We start from the raw sequence: 20,863 nt of genomic DNA, 5'->3' as shown, positions 1-20,863 counted from the left end.
ACTGCTATTATTGGAGAGGAGCAACTCGTAATAGTATGTTAAGACATATGGTTGACAGAAGGAAGAGAATTCAGGCTATTTGAAATCTTCACGGTCTTCCTCTTGAGCATTTAAAAGAAACAACAACAAAAAAATGACCATGTGTTGAAAAAAAAATCGCTAATATTTATTGAGTAATTTGCCGTGCAAGGCACTGATCACAGAATGCCATGTGTATTAACTTGATTAATCCTCACAACCACCCGTGGAGGTATACCTGCTTTTACGTCTGTAAAATGAAAGCTCTTGTGACAGGTGTGGAAACTGAGGCTCAGAGATGATAAACGATGCAGCCAGGATTGGAACCCAAGAACTGCTCCAGAGTCTGTGCTTTAAATCTTGCCTTCTAAAATTACTTACTAGGTTCTGGTTCACAGGAGCCAGCTCTATGTGAGGCACCCGATAGGTGTCTCTCATTTCCTTGTCATAACAACCATGAGAGGAGTTGTTGTCTCCATTTTACAGTCAAAGCACCAGGACTCCAAGTTATCCAGTAACTTCCAGCCACTCACAAAGTAGAGGCAAGATTGTCGCCTTTCCCCAGATCTATGTCAGGTGGTTTGTGCAGGAGCAGCCATGGAATTCAGGCCCGTGAACAGTTCTTATCACTGAACGCCGTTCTACTCCTTTGGTTTCAGGCTGACTTAGGAAGCAGTGTTTCTGACAAGTCATTATGGAAAATCGATTCACATCTTCTGCTTTCTTTGGCCTCTTGTCACTGCCCAGACATGCATTCCCAATTCTCAAACAAACAAATGAATTGAAACAGGAACAGTATTCAAGGGCATCCAAATGTTGTGCTACTGATACTGTTCAGTGGAGCACAGTGGCCCGAACCAGAACAATGCTCACTGTGCAGGATCCTGCAGAATCTTTGGCTTGGTTCCATATTCCCCGCTCTCTTTTCTTGTTCCTCTTGAAAGGTAGCCACCCCTGTGGGCAGAGTCAGACAAGGTAGAGAGAAATGGCTGAGACAATATAGAATGCTTGTCTTGCTAGCTTATCTTTCTCCATGAAAGGAGAAGATCCATAAAGAACAAGAGAAAAGGAATCTACTTATGATCTCTGAAAAGAAGCATAGAGAGTGAGAGCAGGTTTAAGAGAGGGAAGAGTGAAAAACATGTGAAATGTTAAATATTATGACGGGCGATAGTTAAAATAGTAATAATACTTTTGTTTGTTTTTTGAGACGGAAGTCTCACTCCGTCTCCCAAACTAGAGTGCGGTAGTGCGATCTTGACTCGCTGCAACCTCCGCCTCCCAGGTTTATGTGATTCTCCTGCCTCAGCCTCCCGAGTACCTGGGATTACATGTGCCCACCACCACGCCCGCTAATATTTTTGTATCTTTAGTAGAGATGGGGTTTCACCATGTTGGCCAGGCTGGTTTTGAACTCCTGACCTCAAGTGATCTGCCAGCCTCGACCTCCCAAAGTTAATAATACTTTTAAAATGAAAGGCAGAAAGGAGGCATTTGAAACAATGGTGAGATGTTAAGCTTGAGAATTATGGAGAATGACTGTCCTGATAGAAAAGAACAGAAATAAAGTATGGTGATAGTTTTGTTTCAGGTTTTTTACTTGTTTTCTCTTTTGTTTTTGGAAAGTCTTTTTTGGAAAAACCTTTTGGAAGGTCTGTTTGTTTCAAGTGAGCTGTCAGGTCATATGTTGATGATAAACATAAAGATTTATCTATATTCCTTCCAGACTGGCCAAAGGGAGATTTCCTCAGTGTTGAACCCTGGTCTACTGCCATGCAAATGAGCCCCCATTAATCTATGAAATTCATCATGTGTTACTGCAAAGTAGCAATTTATCACCAACAGTGATGTTCAGATTTGTTCTTCAGTGTCCTGAAGATTTTTAGTAGCTCTTCAAGGACCACTGTTGGAGACTAGTGAGGGAGGTGTAATAGGTACTACTCCTGGTTCCCACCTTTGCATCAGTCTATCTGTTTTATACCTGGGGATTCTGCTCAGAATCATATCATCAGGCGGGATTGCAAAGGATTGAAGATTTTGAGACCTTTTAGGGATATTTTCCTTTTAAGCTTCAGGGTTGAAAATTAACTAACTCCTGTGAGTGTAGGAACTCCTGTGCCACACTGGAAGCTGCTCACCCAGGAGAGGGGAGTGGGAGGCCCACTGAGGTCCCTGGAAATGGCCTGCCCCACCTCAGACTGCAGTGCACGGCTGGCAGCACCCGTTTTCCCTTCTGAGATTTACTGTCTGGTCTTACTTTTTTCCCGTGTGCAGTTTTATACAGTCGACACCACACTGTTTATTTAAAGATGCTTTTTTCATTTAGTAGCATATTGCAAGCATTTTCTCACATCATTAAATTCTTCTAAACATGAATTTTAATGTCTGTGCAATATTTCATCATATGTATTTAACCATTTTCCCACTGGAAATATAGATTGACTTAAAAAACATTTTTGGCTATCATAAATGATACTCTGATGAACATCTTTGTCTAAAGATTTTTGTCAACATTTCTGATTGTTTTCTCAGGGTTAATTCTTAAAAGTGGAATTTCTGGTTCAAAGAATACCACAGCTATAAAACTCCATATATTTTGCTAATTTTCTTTCCAGAAATGCTAAATCAATTTTATATTGATGCGTAACAACATGGAGTTTCAATTCCTGCTCTGAATAAACCTTTGTTTCATAGAGGATTATTAGAAAATCATCTTTTGGTGACAGATATTTGAAGTAGAAGAATGTGTGCAGGTGTGTTGAAATTGTGTGAGGAATATTTTTTCTTCTCATCCTTTTCATGAAAAAGATGAGGAGAAAAATGTAAGAGCGAAGAAATATAACTTTAAGATGAATGAGGGGGCAGTTACTAATCCGTTGAAATTTTTTCAAATACAGCATGTCTTTAAACAAATGAAAACAGTTTGCATCCCTGAGCACTTCCCCTGGGATGCAAGCACATTTTATACCTTAGATGTACGAGTGCAGGACTTTCAAAGTGCTAAGAGTCAGGATGTAGTGGTTGCGTGGTACCTGCATTTAAAACACAAACTTTAGTCAGCCGATATTAATTGGAAGCCTAGATTCAAATCATGGCTTTGCCACCTACTAACTTCGTGATTGTGGTCAGGTCAGTTACTCTCTCTAAGTTGTTTCCTTATCTGTAAAGTGGGGAAAATATTAGCATTGTTATGAGATGGAGATAAGGCATGTGAGGAATTCAGCACTTTGAAAAGAGCTGAGCTGACCACGACGGCAGCCGTATGTAGCTACTGAACACTTGAGATGGGGCTGGTTCGAATTGAGATGTGCTATACATGTGCAGTGTGCAACACACTTAGTGTGTCCAAAGGCTTAGTCCTAAAAAAGAATGCAAACTCTTTATTAATAAAAGAGTTGATTAATTATTAATAAATGTTGACATCATAACATGTTGAAATACTATTTGTATATCTCGATTTCAAATAAGACACATTATTAAAATTAATTGTAATACATTTATTTTGCTTTTTAAATGCTTTATTTCCCTCTTTGAAGTGGCTTGTGTTATAATTTTATGGACAGTACTGCTCTAGAATATAATAAAGGCTGAAGGAGCAATTTTTAGAAGAAAAGGTGGGTGATTTCTCCATTATGGAATTATCCAGTTGGCATCTTATCTTTTGGGGGCATTCGATTCTTAGGAAACTATGAGGCATTTGGACAGGGTCCTCTGTTTTGGTCTGGATGGTTTAGAAAGGCTGGAGTAGGGATGATGCATAATCTTTCATTGTTTGTTAGAGGGGTGAGTGGAGAGTTTAAAAATAGCATCCCTCCCTCCTCCCCTCCCAATGCCAATCCCTCATGAGTTATTTCTGTTGGCCGCATTAGGAACCTGACATTTGATTCATTCAGTGGGTCCTGCCTAGGTCCTTTAAAACAGAATGGACCGTTAGGGAAAGGCTGCCCTGGGCCATGACAGGCTGAGGAGACCACGGGGATTGGAATAACCAGTATGGCAAAATGCTTGGTCAAGATCCAGACTCGACGAAGCCTCCAGTTGCACATGGTGAACCACTGCAACAGTAACGTGTTTGTTCGTCTGCTGAGACTCGGCTCCAAGGTCACAGCTCGGAACGCTGGTATGTGTGGTGCCCTGGGCTGTCATCCTGTGCCTGAAGTGTGTGGGCTTCCAGCTTCCTGCTCACTGCTGGTGGAGAGAAGCCCAGGGTGAATTTGGTGTCAGAGATTTTTGATAAGGGTGAGAAGAGAGGGAGGAAGGGAGAAAAGCAGAGATAAGTGGGAAGGAGGGTGAGCAAGCCAGTGCAAAGGGGAAACAGGAGGGTGTGTTCCCTTGTTCAAGAAAAATGATACAAAGTTGTCGTAAATACAAATTACCCCCTAGTCAGCAGTGAGTCAAGGCAGAGGGAGGCAGTGGTGGTGTGTACCTCCAAATTGTTCCGTAACGTGAGAAGATGAGGGAGAAGGCAGAATGGATGATCACAACACGCTCCCCCTCCTTTCATTGTTGAAAGGGCAGATCTCACATCTGCTTGCTTGCTGGGGTGAGGCAGAGTGCCACTTTATCCTCAAGGCATAGCTTTACTCAAAATATCAGTCAAAGAATTGGAACTGACCTTCTGCCAATTTCCTTTTCTTTGTAAATGTATTTTGTTATTGTATGGTCCTTGAGGGAAATAGGAATTGAAATAGGAACTTAAAAAGTTAGAGCTTACAGTAAGAAAAAAGCTGTGGCTATATGTGTACATGTGGTTTTTACCAATTGATTAAAACAAAGTACACCCTGGGAAACATCTGCAATTGGCTATATCTCATGCACATGTGTGGAACTGACTTCTAAGTGAATTGGGATGAAATTGATTATATTTGTATAATGACATAAGTAATACATGATGTGTTCTTGTTAGAAAAGATTTTTTAAAAGAACAAATATACAGATGCTTTCCGTTAATACTCCCAATAGTTGATCTATGAATATTGCAATGTGGGATATAGGATTTTTTTTTTTTACAAATGGGATTGTTCAAGATACAGTATTGCAGAATTAGTTTTCTTACTTTATCATATGACTTGAAGGACTTTCCATATCCATACATATTAATATACATCCTTTTTAGAAATGGCTGGATAATATTAGGTAATATAAAGATATAATAACTCAGTTATTTAATTACCAAATTATCGTTGGAAATGGTTATGTCTCATCTTTTGGCTGTAACAGACGGTACTGCAATGCATATGTATACAGAGGCATTTCTCTTTAATAGATGCTTCAAAGTGTAATTGTTGGGTTGAAGGATATACAAATTGTAACTTTTAATGGAAATGGGCAAATTATCCTCTAAAAGCAAATATTAACAAGGTGAGTATGAGCTTGTCTATTCCCCCACGTAATCACTCACCCTGATATGGCCAGTTTCTTAAAAGTTTTGCAAAATGGTTGAAAGGAAAATGAGATTTCATTGTTTTAATTTGCATATCCCTTTTTATCAGTGAAGAGGAGGATCTTTTCAAATAATTGTCTATTTTCTTCTTCTGAGAATTGCCTATTTATTTACTTAGTACATTTCTGTTGTGTTTCTGTCCTTTCCTTATAGATTGTAGTGTTTCTTTTTTAATCTGAGTATGAATCCTTTATATTTTACAAATATTAATGTTTTTTCTCCTAATTGGTTCTTGGCTTTCAACTTTTACTTAATGTTAACTTTATGACACAGGCATTTTTTTTTTTTTTTTTTTGAGACAGAGTCGCGCTCTGTGGCCCCTGCTGGAGTGCAGTGGCGCGACCTCCACTCGCTGCAAGTTCTGCCTCCCGGGTTCATGCCATTCTCCTGCCTCAGCCTCCCAAGCAGCAGGGATTATAGGTGCCCGCCACCACACTCGCCTAATTTTTTGTATTTTTAGTAGAGACAGGGTTTCACTGTGTTAGCCAGGATGGTCTCGATCTCCTGACCTCGTGATCTGCCTGTCTCGGCCTCCCATAGTGCTGGGATTACAGGGATGGGCCACCGTGCCCGGGCAACACAGGCACTTTTTATATGCACAGAGAACTTCTATGTGTGCAGACTATTTACTTTTTGTATATTTTAGGTTTCTTTTTTCTTGTTAGTTTTCTGCATGCCAAGATTAAAAAAGTGTTTCCTGTTTTTATTCTTTGTAATTAATGCATTTACTTGAACTATATGAAATTGCTGATAATAACTGCTTATGACCTTCAAAATTGGCAATTTCATGTAGTATCTATTTTTTTTTTTTTTTTTAGTTGAACCTTTTACCTTCTTAGGAGTTTTTACATGTGCATGACACGGTATAGGGATATACCTTTCCCCTGTCAACAATTGGTTAGCAACTTTTTGCAAAACTTTTTCATAAACAAATTTCCCATTATATTAAAGAGTATATTTCTGAATTATATCTTTTATTATTCCTGCTCCATTACTATACAGTATAGTTTTAATATCAGGTAGGTCAAGTTTCCCCTGCATTGGTTTTTTTTAAAGGAAGTTATACTTTTAGAGAGATTTTTAGGTTCACAGTAAAATTAAAAGGAAGGCACAGAAATTTTCCACATATGGGGAGTTTCCCTCACATATGCTCAGCCTCCCCCATCATCAACATCCCAAACAAGAGAAGTACAGTTTTTACACTTGAGGAGCCTGCACTGAGACGTCATGACTATCCAAAGCTGATAGTTTGCATTAGGGTTCACCTTGGTGTTGTACATTCTGTGGGTTTGAACAAATGTTTAATGGCATGTATCCACCCCTATGGTATCATACATAATAGTTTGACTGCCCTGAAAGTTCTGTGTTCCACCTATTTATCTCTCTCTTCCCCTAATTCCTGGCAACCACTGGTCTTTTTATGATCTTCGTAATTTTCCTTTTTCAGAATGTCAATTAGTTGGAATCATACAATATGCAGCCTTTTCAGACTGGCTTCTTTCACTTCATAATATGCACGTAAGGTTCCTCTATAGCTTTTCATGGCACTTCTTAGCACTGAATAATATTCCGTTGTCTGGGTGTGCTCACTGATTTATTATCCAGAAGTTTTTGATTATTCATGTATACGTTTACCATTTGTCTTTTTTGAAAGTGTGTTGGGATTTCTACTGAAATTGCATCAAATTTTAGATTAATGAGAGGAGAGCTGAATTTTCAATGTATCAAGGCCCCCCATTCAGGAATATTATTATGTTTTTCTATTTATTGAGATTTTCTTTTATACTGCTTTGGTATATTTTAACATTGTCCTCATACAAGTTTTTCAGACTTCTTGTTATGGATATTCCTGGATATATATGGCTATTTAAATTTGTGCATTTGGCTATTTCAAATGATACTTTCCATTATCATTTTTTATATTGTCTCTGTTGTATGCAGTAAACCACCTGCTTTAATATGTTGATCTTGCATTCCAACAGCTTTTTAAACTCTTATTTATTGTCCTGTTTCATTTTCATCTCTTTTCTATGTAGATTTTTCTATTATCTGGAACTAGAGTTTTGTGCCTTACTTTCCAATATTTACACTTCTTATTTTTTGTCTTCATCATATTGCATTATCTAGGGCCAGTACTGATGTGTGGTGATAATTCTTTGTAACATTCCTGACTTTGGTGGGAATTCTTCCAAAATTTTGCTATTATAAATGTTTGCCATGACATGTAGTGATTTCTACAATTTTCTAGTAGATATTTCAAGTCCCTGCCTTTCAGGAGATAAAATTTTAATGGAAAAACCCATAATAAATCTGCAGCACAGTGTAATGACTGACTGTGAAGATAAAGAGATCCACAAGACGGTATGACAGCTGCATCAGTTAGGATGCCATCATCAGCAAGTAATGAGGAATTCTAATTAGCACTGGTTTAAATAAGGTGATTTATTATCCAAGACAAGTCCAGAGTCAGAGAGGATTCCATGGTTGAGAACCAGTTTCATTTTATCTCTACACTGCTCTTCTCAGTCAGCCAAGCTTCCCCTCATGCAGTTGCTGTCAGCACCATAGGATGGCTGCCAGTTTCTGCTGTTTCTCAGTTACAACAATGTCAAGAGATAAGGAGTCTGTACCTTTCCAGGATGATCTTCTTAGAAGTAAAAACCTTTCTCAAAAATCCATCCCCTCAGGCCCCCTCCCCCTACCTCTCTTCTTCTCCCCTTTGATTTTTATTTTCAGGTTTGGCCCATATGCCCATTTTAAAACCAAATGTGACCAAGAGACTGGAATTACCATGACTGGCTTAGACTAATCATTTGGAGAGAAATGGGCCATAAGGAGTCGACCATGAAAAGTACCAGATAATTAGCATATATCTCAGTCTGGGAGTAGGGGATAGGAGAGCCTTCCTGGAGGATGTAACACATAGGGTCTTTTTTTTTTTTTTTTTTTTTTTGAGACGGAGTCTCACGCTGTTGCCCAGGCTGGAGTGCAGTGGCGCGATCTCGGCTCACTGCAAGCTCCGCCTCCCGGGTTCCCGCCATTCTCCTGCCTCAGCCTCCTGAGTAGCTGGGACTACAGGCGCCCGCCACCGCGCCCGGCTAATTTTTTGTATTTTTAGTAGAGACGGGGTTTCACTGTGGTCTCGATCTCCTGACCTTGTGATCCGCCCGCCTCGGCCTCCCAAAGTGCTGGGATTACAGGCTTGAGCCACCGCGCCCGGCCCATAGGGTCTTATAGGATGAGTAAGAGCAATCCGGGTGCAGAGGACACTCCAGGAAGAGGTAACAGTCTGTGCAAAGACACAGAGGCATGACATAGCATGACACATATGGGAACCCTCAATAGATGGGCATGGAGGTAGCATATGTGGTAGACAGAGTTTTTTGTACTAGGCTAAAAAGTTTAATTTAATATTTAATCTGAAAGACATGGGAAACCTTTTTTTTTTTTTTTTTTTGAGACGGAGTCTTGCTCTGTCACCCAGGCTGGAGTGCAGTGGCCGGATCTCAGCTCACTGCAAGCTCCGCCTCCCGGGTTTATGCCATTCTCCTGCCTCAGCCTCCCGAGTAGCTGGGACTACAGGCGCCCGCCACCTCGCCCGGCTATTTTTTTGTATTTTTTAGTAGAGACGGGGTTTCACCATGTTAGCCGGGATTGTCTCTCGATCTCCTGACCTCGTGATCCGCCCATCTCGGCCTCCCAAAGTGCTGGGATTACAGGCTTGAGCCACCGCGCCCGGCCAGACATGGGAAACCTTTTAACAAGAGGATTGATGTAAATAATTAGGCATTTAAAAATGATTATTCTGGAAACAACTTACAAGGATCTGGACTGAAATCAAGGAAACCAGTTAGGAAGCCATTGCTATCATCCAGTTAAGAAGTGGTAAGAGTGGAGAGGCAGGGATAGCTTTGAAAATGAAGACGGTGGCAGAGTTTGCAGAAGTTAATGACAGATGTCAGCAGTGAGTGAGAAGTAGTTTTGGCCAATTCTTGGGTTGCTGATACAAGAGACTGAAGAAAAGATGGTGCCATTTACAACATAGTTAGTGGTGCAAGAGGGAAAGAGGTGAGAGGGAGGTGATGCGTTTGGGTTTGGATGTATTGAAGTTGATGTTCCTATGTACAGTTTCCTGGTAAATCTCATTGGAGGGTTTTGAGTTGAAATGGACCAGAGATTTATCAACACAGATTTCCCAAATTAAGTTATGTTCTATGTATTTTCTGATGGTTGTTTGTATTTCTGTGGGGTCAGTGGTGATATCCCCCTTACCATTTCAGATTGTGTTTATTTGACTCTTCTATTTTTTCTTCTTTATTAGTCTAGCTAGCAGCCTATCTAGTTTATTAATTTTTTTTCTAAAATTCAGCATCTAGATTTGTTGACTTTTTGAATTTTTTTTTTTTTTTGTGCCTCTCCTTCAGTTCTTCTCTGGTCTTGGTTATTTCTTGTCTTCTGCTAGCTTTGGGGTTTGTTTGCTCTTGGTTCTCTAGTTCTTTTAGTTGAGCTGTTACACTGTGAACTTGAGATCTTTCTAGCTTTTTGATGTGGGCATTATAAATTTTCTGCTTAATGCTGTTTTAGCTGTATCCCAGAGATTCTGGTACATTGTCTCTTTGTTCTCATTAGTTTCAAAGAACTTCTTGATTTCTGCCTTCATTTCATTATTTACCCAAGAGTCTTTCAGTAACGGATTGTTCAATTTCCATGTAGTTGTGTGGTTTTGAATGTATTTCTTAATCTTGAGTTTTAATTTGATTGCACTGTGGGCTGACAGACTGTTACAATTTCAGTTCTTTTGCATTTCTTGGGGAGTGTTTTACTTCCAATTATGTGATCAATTTTAGAGTAAGTCTCATGTGGCAATGAGAATATATCTTCTTTTTAATTTAGGTGGAGAGTTCTGTAGATATCTACCATGTCCACTTGATCTGGAGCTGAGTTCAGGTCCTGAATATCTTTGTTAATTTTCTGTCTCCACAATCTATCTAATATTGCCAATGGAGTGTTAAAAATCTCCCACTATTATTGTGTGGAGTCTAAGTCTCTTTGTAGGTCTCTAAGCACTTGTTTTATGAATCTGGGTGCTCCTGTATTGGGTGCATATATATTTAGGATAGTTAGCTCTTCCTGTTGAACTCTTTATCATTATGTAATGACCTCCTTTGTCTTTTTTGATCTTTGTTGGTTTAAAACGCTGTTTTGTCAGAATCTAGGATTGCAACCCCTGCTTTTTTTCTGTTTTCCATTTGCTTGGTACATTTTCCTTGATCCCTTTATTTTAAGCCTATGTGTGTCTTGGACATGAGATGGGTCTCTTGAAGACAGCATACTGATGGGTCTTGGCTCTTTACCCAGTTTGCCATTCAGTTTCTTTTACTTGGGGCATTTAGTCCATTTACATTTAAGGTTAATATTGTTATGTGTGAATTTGATCCTGTCATGGTGCTAGTTGGTTATTTTGCAGACTTGTTTATGTGGTTGATTCATAGTGTCACCAGTCTGTGTAGTTCAGTGTGTCTTTGTAGTGGCTGGAAATGGTTTTTCCTTTCCATATTTCGTACTTCCTTCAAGAGCTCTTGCAAGGCTTGTACAGTGGTGACAAATTCCCTCAGCATTTGGTTTTCTGAAAAGAATCTTGTTTTTCCTTTGCTTATTAAGCTTACTTTGGCCAAAGATGAAATTCCGGGTTGGAAGTTCTTTTCTTTAAGAATGTTGAATATTGGCCCCAGTCTCTTCTTGCTTGTAGGGTTTCTGCTGAGCTGCTGTTAGTCTGATGAGTTTCCCTTTGTAGGTGACCTGGTCTTTCTCTCTGGTTGCCCTTAACATTTCTTCTTTCATTTTGAACTTGGAGAATCTGATGATTATATGACTTGGGGATGATCTTCTTGTGGAGTAACTTACTGGGGTTCTCCTCATTTCCTGAGTTTGAATGTTGGCAGGTCTCGCTGGGTTGGAGAAGTTCTCCTGGATGATATCCTGAAGTATATTTTCTAACTTGGTTCCATTCTCCCTGTATCTTTCAGGTATCTCAATCAGAATCAGGCATAGGTTCAGTCTCTTTACATAATTGCATATTTCTCAGAGGTTTTATTCATTATTTTTTATTCTTTTTACCCTACTCTTGTCTGCCTGTCTTATTTCAGAAAGATAGTCTTCAAGTTCTAAGATTCTTTTCTTGACTTGGTCTATTCTGCTATTGATACTTGTGATTTCATTGTGAAGTTCTCATGTTATGTTTTTCAGCTCCATCAGCTCCATTATGTTCCTCTCTAACCTGGCTCTTCTGGCTATCAGCCCCTGTATTGTATCACCGTGATTCTTAGCTTCTTTGCATTGGGTTAGAACATACTCCTTTAGCTCAGTGATGTTCGTTATTACTCACCTTCTGAAGCCTACTTCTGTCAATTCATCCATCTCAGCCTTAGCCTAGTTTTGTGTCCTTGCTCGAGAGGTATTGCTGTCATTTGGATTAGAAGAGGCATTATGTTTTTTTCAGTTCTCAGTGTTTTTGCATTGATTCTTTTCATCTTCGTAGGCTTATCTATCTTTGATCTTTGTGATTGCTGACCTTTGAATGAAGTTTTTGTGGGGTCTTTTTTGTTGATGTTGTTGTTTTCTGCTTGTTTGTTTTTCTTTTAACAGTCAGGCCACTCTAGTCTAGGGCTGCTGCAGTTTGCTGGGGCTCTGCTTCAGACTCCAGTTGCCTTAGTTTCTTCTATCCCTGTAGGTATCACCAGTGAAGGCCATGAAACAGCAAATATGGCAGCCAGCTTCTTCCACTGGAAGCTCCATCCCAGGGGTGTACTGACTTGTTGCTGGCCTGCATGCACCTGTAGGAGGTGGCTGGAGACTCCTGTTGTGAGGTCCCACTCAGTCCAGAGGACTAGGATCACAGACCCACTCAAAGAAGCAGTCTGACTGCTTTTTGGTAGAACATGTGTGCTGCATTGGTGGGGACCCTTTCTCATTCAGACGGCCTCTATTTCCAGAGCAGGCAGGCTGGAACAGCTGAGTTGACCAGACCACAGAAATGGTGGCTGCCCCTTCCCCTGGGAGCTCCATCTCAGGGAGAGATCAAAACTCTGTAGAACCCTGGCTGGAATGGGTAAAGCCCCCACAAGGAGTCCTATCCAGTGAGGAGAAATGGATTGGGGTCCCACTTAGGGAAGCTCTCTGGCCACAGTCTGACAAGGCAGCTGTGCTGCATTGTGGGGTACCCTTCCTCTTTCGGTCTGTCTCTGTTCTCCACAGCCAGCAGGCTGGAGCAACTGAGTTGACTAAGCTGCATAGATGGTGGCCATCCTTTTCCCCAGGAACTTGGACCCATCTCAAACAGACTCCAACATACTGCTGTTAGCTGGCTGGGATTCCAAGCCAGTGGGTCTTAACTTGTGAGGTGCTGTGGAAGTGGGGCCCACAGAATGAGGCCACCTGGGTCCCTGGATTCAACTGCCTCCCTGGGGATATGTACAGAAGGATTTCCTGCCTTGCCAGGGATCCTGGGCCAGAGTATGTAAAACTCCTGGGTCTCTGTGTGTGTCTGAGTGGCTGCTCTGCCAAGACTCCACACAGCTCTGTGTATCAGACCCAAGGCCCTGGTGGCCTGGGCTCACAAGGGGATCTCCTGATCTGCAGGTTGCAAAGATCTAAAGGAGAAGTGTGGTTTCCTGGGCAGGGTCACACAATCACTCACCACTTCGCTTGGCTGGGGGTGTGGGTATCTTTGCTTCTGTGCCTCTTCCAGGTGGGCCGTCCCCCCGCCTTCTGCTTTTCTTTATTCTCTGTGGGTTGAGCTGTTTGCCCAGTCAGTCCCAACGCAAGAAACTAGGTATCTCAGTTGAAGGTGCTGCATTTACTAGCCCCTATTTATTTGTCTCCATGAGTGCCGCAGACTACAGCTGCCTCTAATCGGCTATCTTGGGTCCCAGCATTCTGAGTACCTGTTTTCAATTCTTTGGAGTATGTACCTGGGAGTGATATTGCCAGGTCAACTGGTAACTCTATGTTTGATTTTTTTGGGGAACTATCAATTTTTTTCCCACAATGACCAGAACCATTTATAGTTTTATTGGCAATATGCAGAGTTCTAATGTCTTCACATCCTCACCAACACTTGTTATTTTCAGTTTAAAAAAAAATTGTTGCCATTTGAGTAGGCATAAGGTGGCATCTTATTGTAGTTTTGACTTGCATTTCCCTAATGATTAATGATGTTGAGCATACTGTCATGTGCTTGTTGACCTTTAGTATATTTCTTGTATTTTTATGGTATTTTTTATTTGGACTTCTCAGTGCTATCAGACTAGAGCTATCGTGAAATATCTGTTGATTTTTGTATGACAAAACCAGTAAGTCATGCCTGTACACCTTGAAGAGAGAAAAATCACGTAACAGATTCGTTAAAATCTGGTTTATGGTTCCCTAAATGCACCTGGCTGCCATTTTGGTTGTATGGTAGATCCATCCTGGAGGATACTTCTTTGATGCTAACTTTATTTCCCACTATGAATCCAAGATTCAAATTTGGCAGAGTTAGCCCTAGGTCTGACCATAGGTAACTTGATTTCCCATCAGTAAAATGAGGCATTGATAAATACCTCTCTCTCAATAAACATAAAAAAAGTTCTTACCCTTTGATTAAGCAATTTCCCTTCTGGCATCTATCTATAGCAAATGAACCAAAACAAGAAGAGAAAAAAAGCTTTGTATGTAAGGATGTCTCTTGTAGCATTTTCTCTTTACAACTGCAAAGCAATCTAAATGTTTGACAATAGGCAACTAATTTATTGCATAACTAAATAAAAAATGTGTCATCTTTTATAAATAATACCAATGGGAATTTGTTTAAACATAGAAAATGTTTATGTTAAAAATTTAAATGCAAGAAGCATGATTTAAGCTTGGGTATAAAATATGATTGCAAATATATAAAACTAGAACACAAAATTGTGTCTAGAATGAAGACTAGAAAACAACACATCAGAAAAATAAAGAGATGGTCATTGAATGACACATTCTGTGGTTTTACTATGATATTATATTGGGTGATAGTGTTGACCTCTAAAAAAATCACTGCTCATAATTATAATCGTGATTTATTGTCATTTTATTCAAGCAAACATGACCAAAGTTGGAGGTTTGCAGATCAAAATTGCACACCTAAATGTTGTAAATATTGCCAACCCTTTGAGAAGTGTTGGTTAGTTTAAGTTTAGCATGTTGACCTTTGAATTTATGGTACAGGGTCTTTTACTATAATAGGACTTTGTTAAAAGTTAGGATATCACGGAATAATTTCATAGATTGCTTGAATCCCATTAGTTGTTTTTTTTTTTTTTTTTTTTTTTTTTTCTGTTTCTTCCTGCAGATTTTTGTGGGAAAATCTGAAATTTTAAATTTAGAAAAAAAAATATCTCTTTACAGGTGTTCCATTGCCTAAAGAGGACAACATTTCTGCTCCCTTGATCTCCAGCTCCCCAGTGAAGGCAGCCCGGGAGTATGAAGATCCCCCTAGTGAAGAGGAAGATAAAATAAAAGAAGAACCTTTAACCATCTCTGAACTAGTGTACAACCCGAGTGCCAGCCTGCTCCCCACTCCTGTGGACGACGATGAGATTGACATGCTCTTTGACTGTCCTTCCAGGCTTGAGTTGGAAAGAGAAGACACAGATTCATTTGAGGATCTGGAAGCGGATGAAAACGCCTTTCTGATTGCTGAAGAAGAGGAGCTGAAGGAGGCTCGCCGTGCTTTGTCGTGGAGCTATGACATTCTGACTGGCCATATTCGGGTGAACCCACTGGTCAAGAGTTTTTCCAGGCTCCTTGTGGTGGGCCTGGGACTGCTGCTCTTTGTATTTCCCCTGCTCCTCCTCCTTTTGGAGTCAGGTATTGATCTCTCCTTCTTATGCGAAATCCGCCAGACACCAGAGTTTGAGCAGTTTCACTATGAATACTACTGTCCCCTCAAGGAGTGGGTGGCTGGGAAAGTCCACCTCATACTCTACATGCTGGGTTGCTCATGAAGTTAATCTCTCACATGACTAAGGGCTATATTCAATGCTAGTGATTTTTTTTTTCAGCAAATGCCTGGTTCTGAAGGGTCACGGGGCTGTCAACAGGTGTTCCTTACTCATAATTGATTATTCAAACCTTTAAGTTCGCTTTCCATAATTCACTACACTTAAATACGTTTAAATCAAATACAGTTATTTTAGTTACAGGTTAGGAAGATGGTCTTTAAATAACCAAAAATATGTTTATTTTTTATTATATTGTAGACGTACCCTTTATCTATTATATCATAATACATGATACATCGGACTGAATTAGATTTTCCAATTTCTAATAGTTGGCACCATTATAAGCTATAAGGTTCAGAATCAGAATTTTATTGAAAACCCAAGAGAAAGTTGTTGAATATAATCCTTAGTGAAAACAGTGTCCTCTAACCAATGCCTATACAACTAAATTTATGCTGGGTTTTTGGTTTTGTTTTTTTAAAAATATTTTTATGTGTTCAAACTATTTTGGTAAATTTTTAGCAAAAAAAAAAAAAAGAAGCCTCCTGGAGTTATTTACATGTATAGATTGTAAGACTAATGCACAAATGGTATATCAGAAATTTTTTAATGTTTTGGCGCTACTTTGTTTTTAAAAATATTTTTGGCTGAACAATACCATAATTTGTTATGATCTGCATATGAGATAGAAAATGGGTAGAAAGACACTATAGTAAGTAAGCTGCTAAAACAGAGGATGGAACTGGAGGATGTAGAAACTGAGAGCATCAAGTGGACATAGGGTGGTCCATTTTTCAAAGTATTTGGACAAGAGGACTTGTTATTTTCATTTGTATTCTGTCCATATATTTTGGCTGGAGAAGCAGATGTTTTAAAAAGAAAGTGAGAGTTTAAAGGAGAAAAGGTAAAAGATGTGCTAGTCAGTTGCATATCAGTGTACATTAACCCAAGAGTGAAGGCAATTAGTAACTGGAGAAAAGGAAAGTGGCAAAAATGAGTTCTGGTGAGGCTGGCAGGCAAATGGTGGCAGGCGAGTGGTCTATTTTATGAAAGTGATGGTGATGCCAACGTTCGATGATGTGAAGAGCAGTGCACTCGCTGTCCGAGTTAACATGAACATGTTTAAGTGGATTTAAATAAAAGTGGAGAAACTTTAAGGTAAATATTTTGATCCCTCATGCCATTTGTTGTGATTCTGTAGAAGAAACTTCAAAAGTGTGTTTGTATGTGAGTGTGCGTGTGCATGTGTGTGTGTGTGAGAGAGAGAGAATGAATGGCTTTTTGATACATGTCCATGATCATCCTTCGTGGTAGTCATTATACTCCTTTCCTTTCCTAGTTGTTTTAAAATCTGACTTCCATAGAGAAACTGGAGAGGCCTCATGCGATAACATACGAATTCAGCCTGGGTAAAGTAGTGACATGACCCTAACCAGACTGTAGAGGGGACCAATGCTCTAGTACCTTCCTTGATACCATTAAATCCACGATGGAGAGGATTTAATGCAACAATTTAATGGTATCAAGGAAGGTACTAGAGCATTGTACCATCAGCAAGGTACTGATGCCTTACCATGCAGACTACCTACTGATACTGTGTTATGTTGGAGAAAGGTAAGAGTCTAGAGCTTATGCCATGGAGCATAGAGCTTCTCCGTGGATTGAAAACATTCCACTGCCTTAATGTACAAAGATACAGGGCCCACTTGTAATCACTCTCTCTAACTAATGACACTCCAACCCTATCATTAGCATGATTTCTAAATTGGGCATTCCATTTCCACTCCCTCAGTGGAGCTCTGAGTGTTTCACTGGACATTGAATTTTGGAAATAAGTTTTGAAACTCAGTTCGTGAAGCCTGCAGTTGAGCAAATGACAATATATATTTGCCGTTAAGTTTGAAGGGTTTCCTTTCCTATATGCTTTCAGTGATTTATTTTGCTTTTTAATAAAGATTGTTTACTACCTGAAATTTGATACTGATTTAGAAATACATTTTCTGTGATTGGAATCCTCAACAGTTTATTTTGGAAGCTTGCAGATGGCGAGCTTTGAAATTGAAATTTGTGTTTTTCTCCTTCTTTTCTCATACGATTTCTAAGTCATCCTTTCTGACATCAGGCAACTTCAGTGTAGTCTGCACAAAATAAGTCCCCTTCTGATCAGGCGTCATATAATTTTCTCTAAAGTTCTGACTATGACAAATCATCTGGCCCTCAATCTTTCAAAATAATATTATATAATATTTTTTAAATTATGGAAATAATATATTTTCCATTGTAAAATACTTGAAAAATATGATAGGATAAATATCACATGTAATCCAACCATGCAGATTTATATTAAGGAGTAATAAATATATTATTTTAACATTCCCAGCTAACATCTCTTTTCTCTTAGGTGGAAACTTCATTGTTGAATAGAAATGTTTCTAAGTGAAGAATTTGACAGGATAGGGTCTGCTGAATTTAAACAGCCATCAAAAGTTAAACCGGAATCTTGAAATGCCATTTGCTCAGCATAGAATCAGAGCCTTTTAAAAACATCCATTTAAGTTTTGTTAGAAGATAGTCACCAGTTGCCTGAATTGAATGAGGAAAAGACTGCTTCCGGAGATAGACAGTATATTATAGAGTGAGATACAGAGTTTAAAGCAAGTGTGTGAGTATATGTATATTCCATATTATCGGTATATGTGTTTATATATGAATCTGTATATATGTGTGTCTTTGAGTGGACACAACATATATGCCTTTCTTGCATAATTGTGCTTATTTTGCCCTAATTGAGGAATTTGTGACATATTATTGGTTCTTTTCCCTGTCAGATACTATGGTGGGTAAAACCCACAGCCTGAAAGGGTTAAATTTTTCACAAATGCCACTGTGTGTACATTTGTGGATATAAATAAATATATATAATACACACACACTTATATGGCAAATACATATACACACACAATCTTGCCTTTAGTGCTAATGCAAGTTGGATCATGAAAACAATGTAGGTAAAGTATGTATTTGTCTGTGCTTGAAAAATATTGTAAAATGTTATGTATTTGGAATATATTTTGTGGTTTGTCTAATATTTATAAACACAACTCGGGGTGAATTCACAATGAGTTTATTTCATTGAAATACTAGAGATATGGGGGCCATGTTACTGTGATTGGAGCCTTACCTTTGTATGGTGAAATCTGCATTTCTATGTCAACATCCAGATTGTTTTATATGTTAATATGGTGGCAGGAATCCCTAATAAAAATACTCTGGGGTAAAATTTTTTGCAATCATTCAGTTTTATTTAAAGTAAAATTGTATAGTCAGGTTGTTGGAAACTATAAAAGGATTCCCTCTAAGACCATGAAATGAGGTCAACATATAATGGTGATAGTATTAAAAAAATCCCAGGTAGTGGATTAGATTAACCCTTTGCAGAAGTCATCCAGGCCCAAAGCAGGAATACTAGCACTGAAAATGTGCTCAAACATAAAAGAAACCTTGATCTAATTAATGATATTAAGTTAACCAGAGAAATAGAAAAGCACAGAAAAAATAGAAGAGGGGTATTCTGACTGACAGATAGGAGCATGGATTTCAGAGTGCTAGAAAATCATATGTTATCACCACTGACCAGAAAAGGGTGCCTTCCTGCGCCAGAGAGAGCTGCATGAGACTCAACTCTGTTATTTCACTTGCCATTAAACTTCTCTATCTGTTCATGCACTCTGGAAGAATCTCATGATTCCACTTCTTTTTATTTTTTATTTTTATGTTTTGAGATGGAGTTTTGCTCTTGTTGCCTAGGCTGGAGTGCAATGGCGCGATCCCGGCTCACTGCAACCTCCTCCTCCCGGGTTCGAGCGATTCTCCTGCCTCAGATTCCCAAGTAGCTGGAATTACAGGCATGCACCGCCACATCCAGCCAATTTTTTGTATTTTCAGTAGAGGTGGGGTTCCTCCATGTTGGTCAGGCTGGTCATGATTCCACTTCTAGCCTCCCCTCTGCCCAGCGTAGCCTTGACAGGTCTTCTACTTAGGTTTGGCGCAAAGCTAACAACTCCATACCTGATAGTTAAACCAAAAGGTGTTACTTGGAGTGAAACAAAAGGGGTGGGGGAGTTCTCTTAATTGTAGGAATACAATAGAAGTCAAGCAGAATTGGCCCTTAGCTATGGTGGCCTCATGCCTTATGCAGGAGTCCTTAGAAGTACAGGCTGTAGATGACAGGCAAGAAAAGGAATTCAGTGATTAGCATTCAGATGTGAGGTAGCTTATGGACCTATAGTTCTGACTCCAGTATCTCAAGCCAGTGCCTTTGTTTGGGTTAGCATCTGTTGACCCAAAAGGCTCACACAAAATGGCGCTTGGCCACTTACTCATTGAGCAGTTCATTGAACTGCTGACCCAATGTCACGCCTGGAGGAAACTCTTGCTTTATTCCTACATTTTCTCCTTAGCCAAAGAGAGGAAGACTCTCCTACCAACATTCCCACCCTGGAGAAAAAGTACTGGGGAGAGGCTTCCACCCCTGGGGTGACTTCTGGGATGGTTGTGGTTGATGGGGCTTGAGTCCCTCTGGGCCATTCTCTACAGGGTGGAGACAATGTGCTGAAGGTCTCTGCTTACTTGTCCTCCTGCTTCTTTTCTCTCTCCCTCTCTCCTTTTCTCTTGGACCTGCATTTGGGCCTCCAGTCTCCATGCAGTAAACAGACCCAGCAGAAACTGCCCGTGGTGAGCTCAGCCAAGACTCGGCTCTCCATGTTCCAGCATCCATCTGTGACTGGGTGGGTAAGTTCGGTGGGCCCCACCCAGTGGGCTCAGCAGCCGTCACTTCAGAGAAGAAGAAAGGAACCTTGCTTAGGCCTCAGATCCCAGCTGTGCTCTCCAATCCATTAATAAAGCTGCTTTTAACCCTCTCCTGGCCATTGTATCTATTATCTACTAGGAACTGGGGTGGTGCAGGGATGGTGGTGAATATTTTGGATCTCTGCAACCTCCAATGTTACAAGCAAGGAGACAGTGGAGAAGGATGCTGCTGGCTGAACCTCAGGCATCAGGGGATGGTCTGCCACTGACATCAGCCCTGACAGTTCTTGTCAATGGGTGAGAGAGCTTATCAGTTATTATTAGTAAAGAACAGAAGGTTGGTTGGAATCACACATCCCTATTCTTTACCTTTAGCTGATACTTATTCCAAATATCTCTCTGGAAAGGGAACTGAGGCCATTTTCATTGTTATAAAGGAAAACTGTTAGTAGGACAAATGTATGCTGTCTTTGGGTACCAAGTACTGAAACATGGCTTGCAAATTCTAGCAGCTTCTCCAGAAAACACCCATTGCCTGGTTCCTCTCACCCACAGACTTATGATTATGATC

At 39.9% G+C, this 20,863-nt stretch overlaps 1 protein-coding gene across 2 annotated transcripts in view; it reads left to right on the top strand.

Moving 5' to 3' along the window:
* Positions 1-20,402, top strand: part of FRMD3 (FERM domain containing 3) — a 295,333-nt gene extending 274,931 nt beyond the window's left edge. The window contains exons 14-15 of one of the 2 annotated variants that reach the window (XM_001102733.5): positions 14,888-15,349; positions 20,179-20,402. In XM_001102733.5, the coding sequence (XP_001102733.2) occupies positions 14,888-15,349; positions 20,179-20,192 (476 nt within the window). In that variant the 3' untranslated portion in view covers positions 20,193-20,402. Of the gene's footprint in view, positions 1-14,887; positions 16,647-20,178 lie in introns of those variants that run through there. The other variant, XM_002800151.4, reaches the window with a different exon arrangement.
* Positions 20,403-20,863: the final 461 nt, after the last annotated feature.

Source organism: Macaca mulatta, chromosome 15, assembly GCF_049350105.2.
Source record: "Macaca mulatta isolate MMU2019108-1 chromosome 15, T2T-MMU8v2.0, whole genome shotgun sequence".
Lineage (NCBI taxonomy): Eukaryota > Metazoa > Chordata > Mammalia > Primates > Cercopithecidae > Macaca > Macaca mulatta.
The sequence above is the reverse complement of the archived record's forward strand: the minus strand, read 5'-3'. Positions and strand labels throughout refer to the sequence as shown.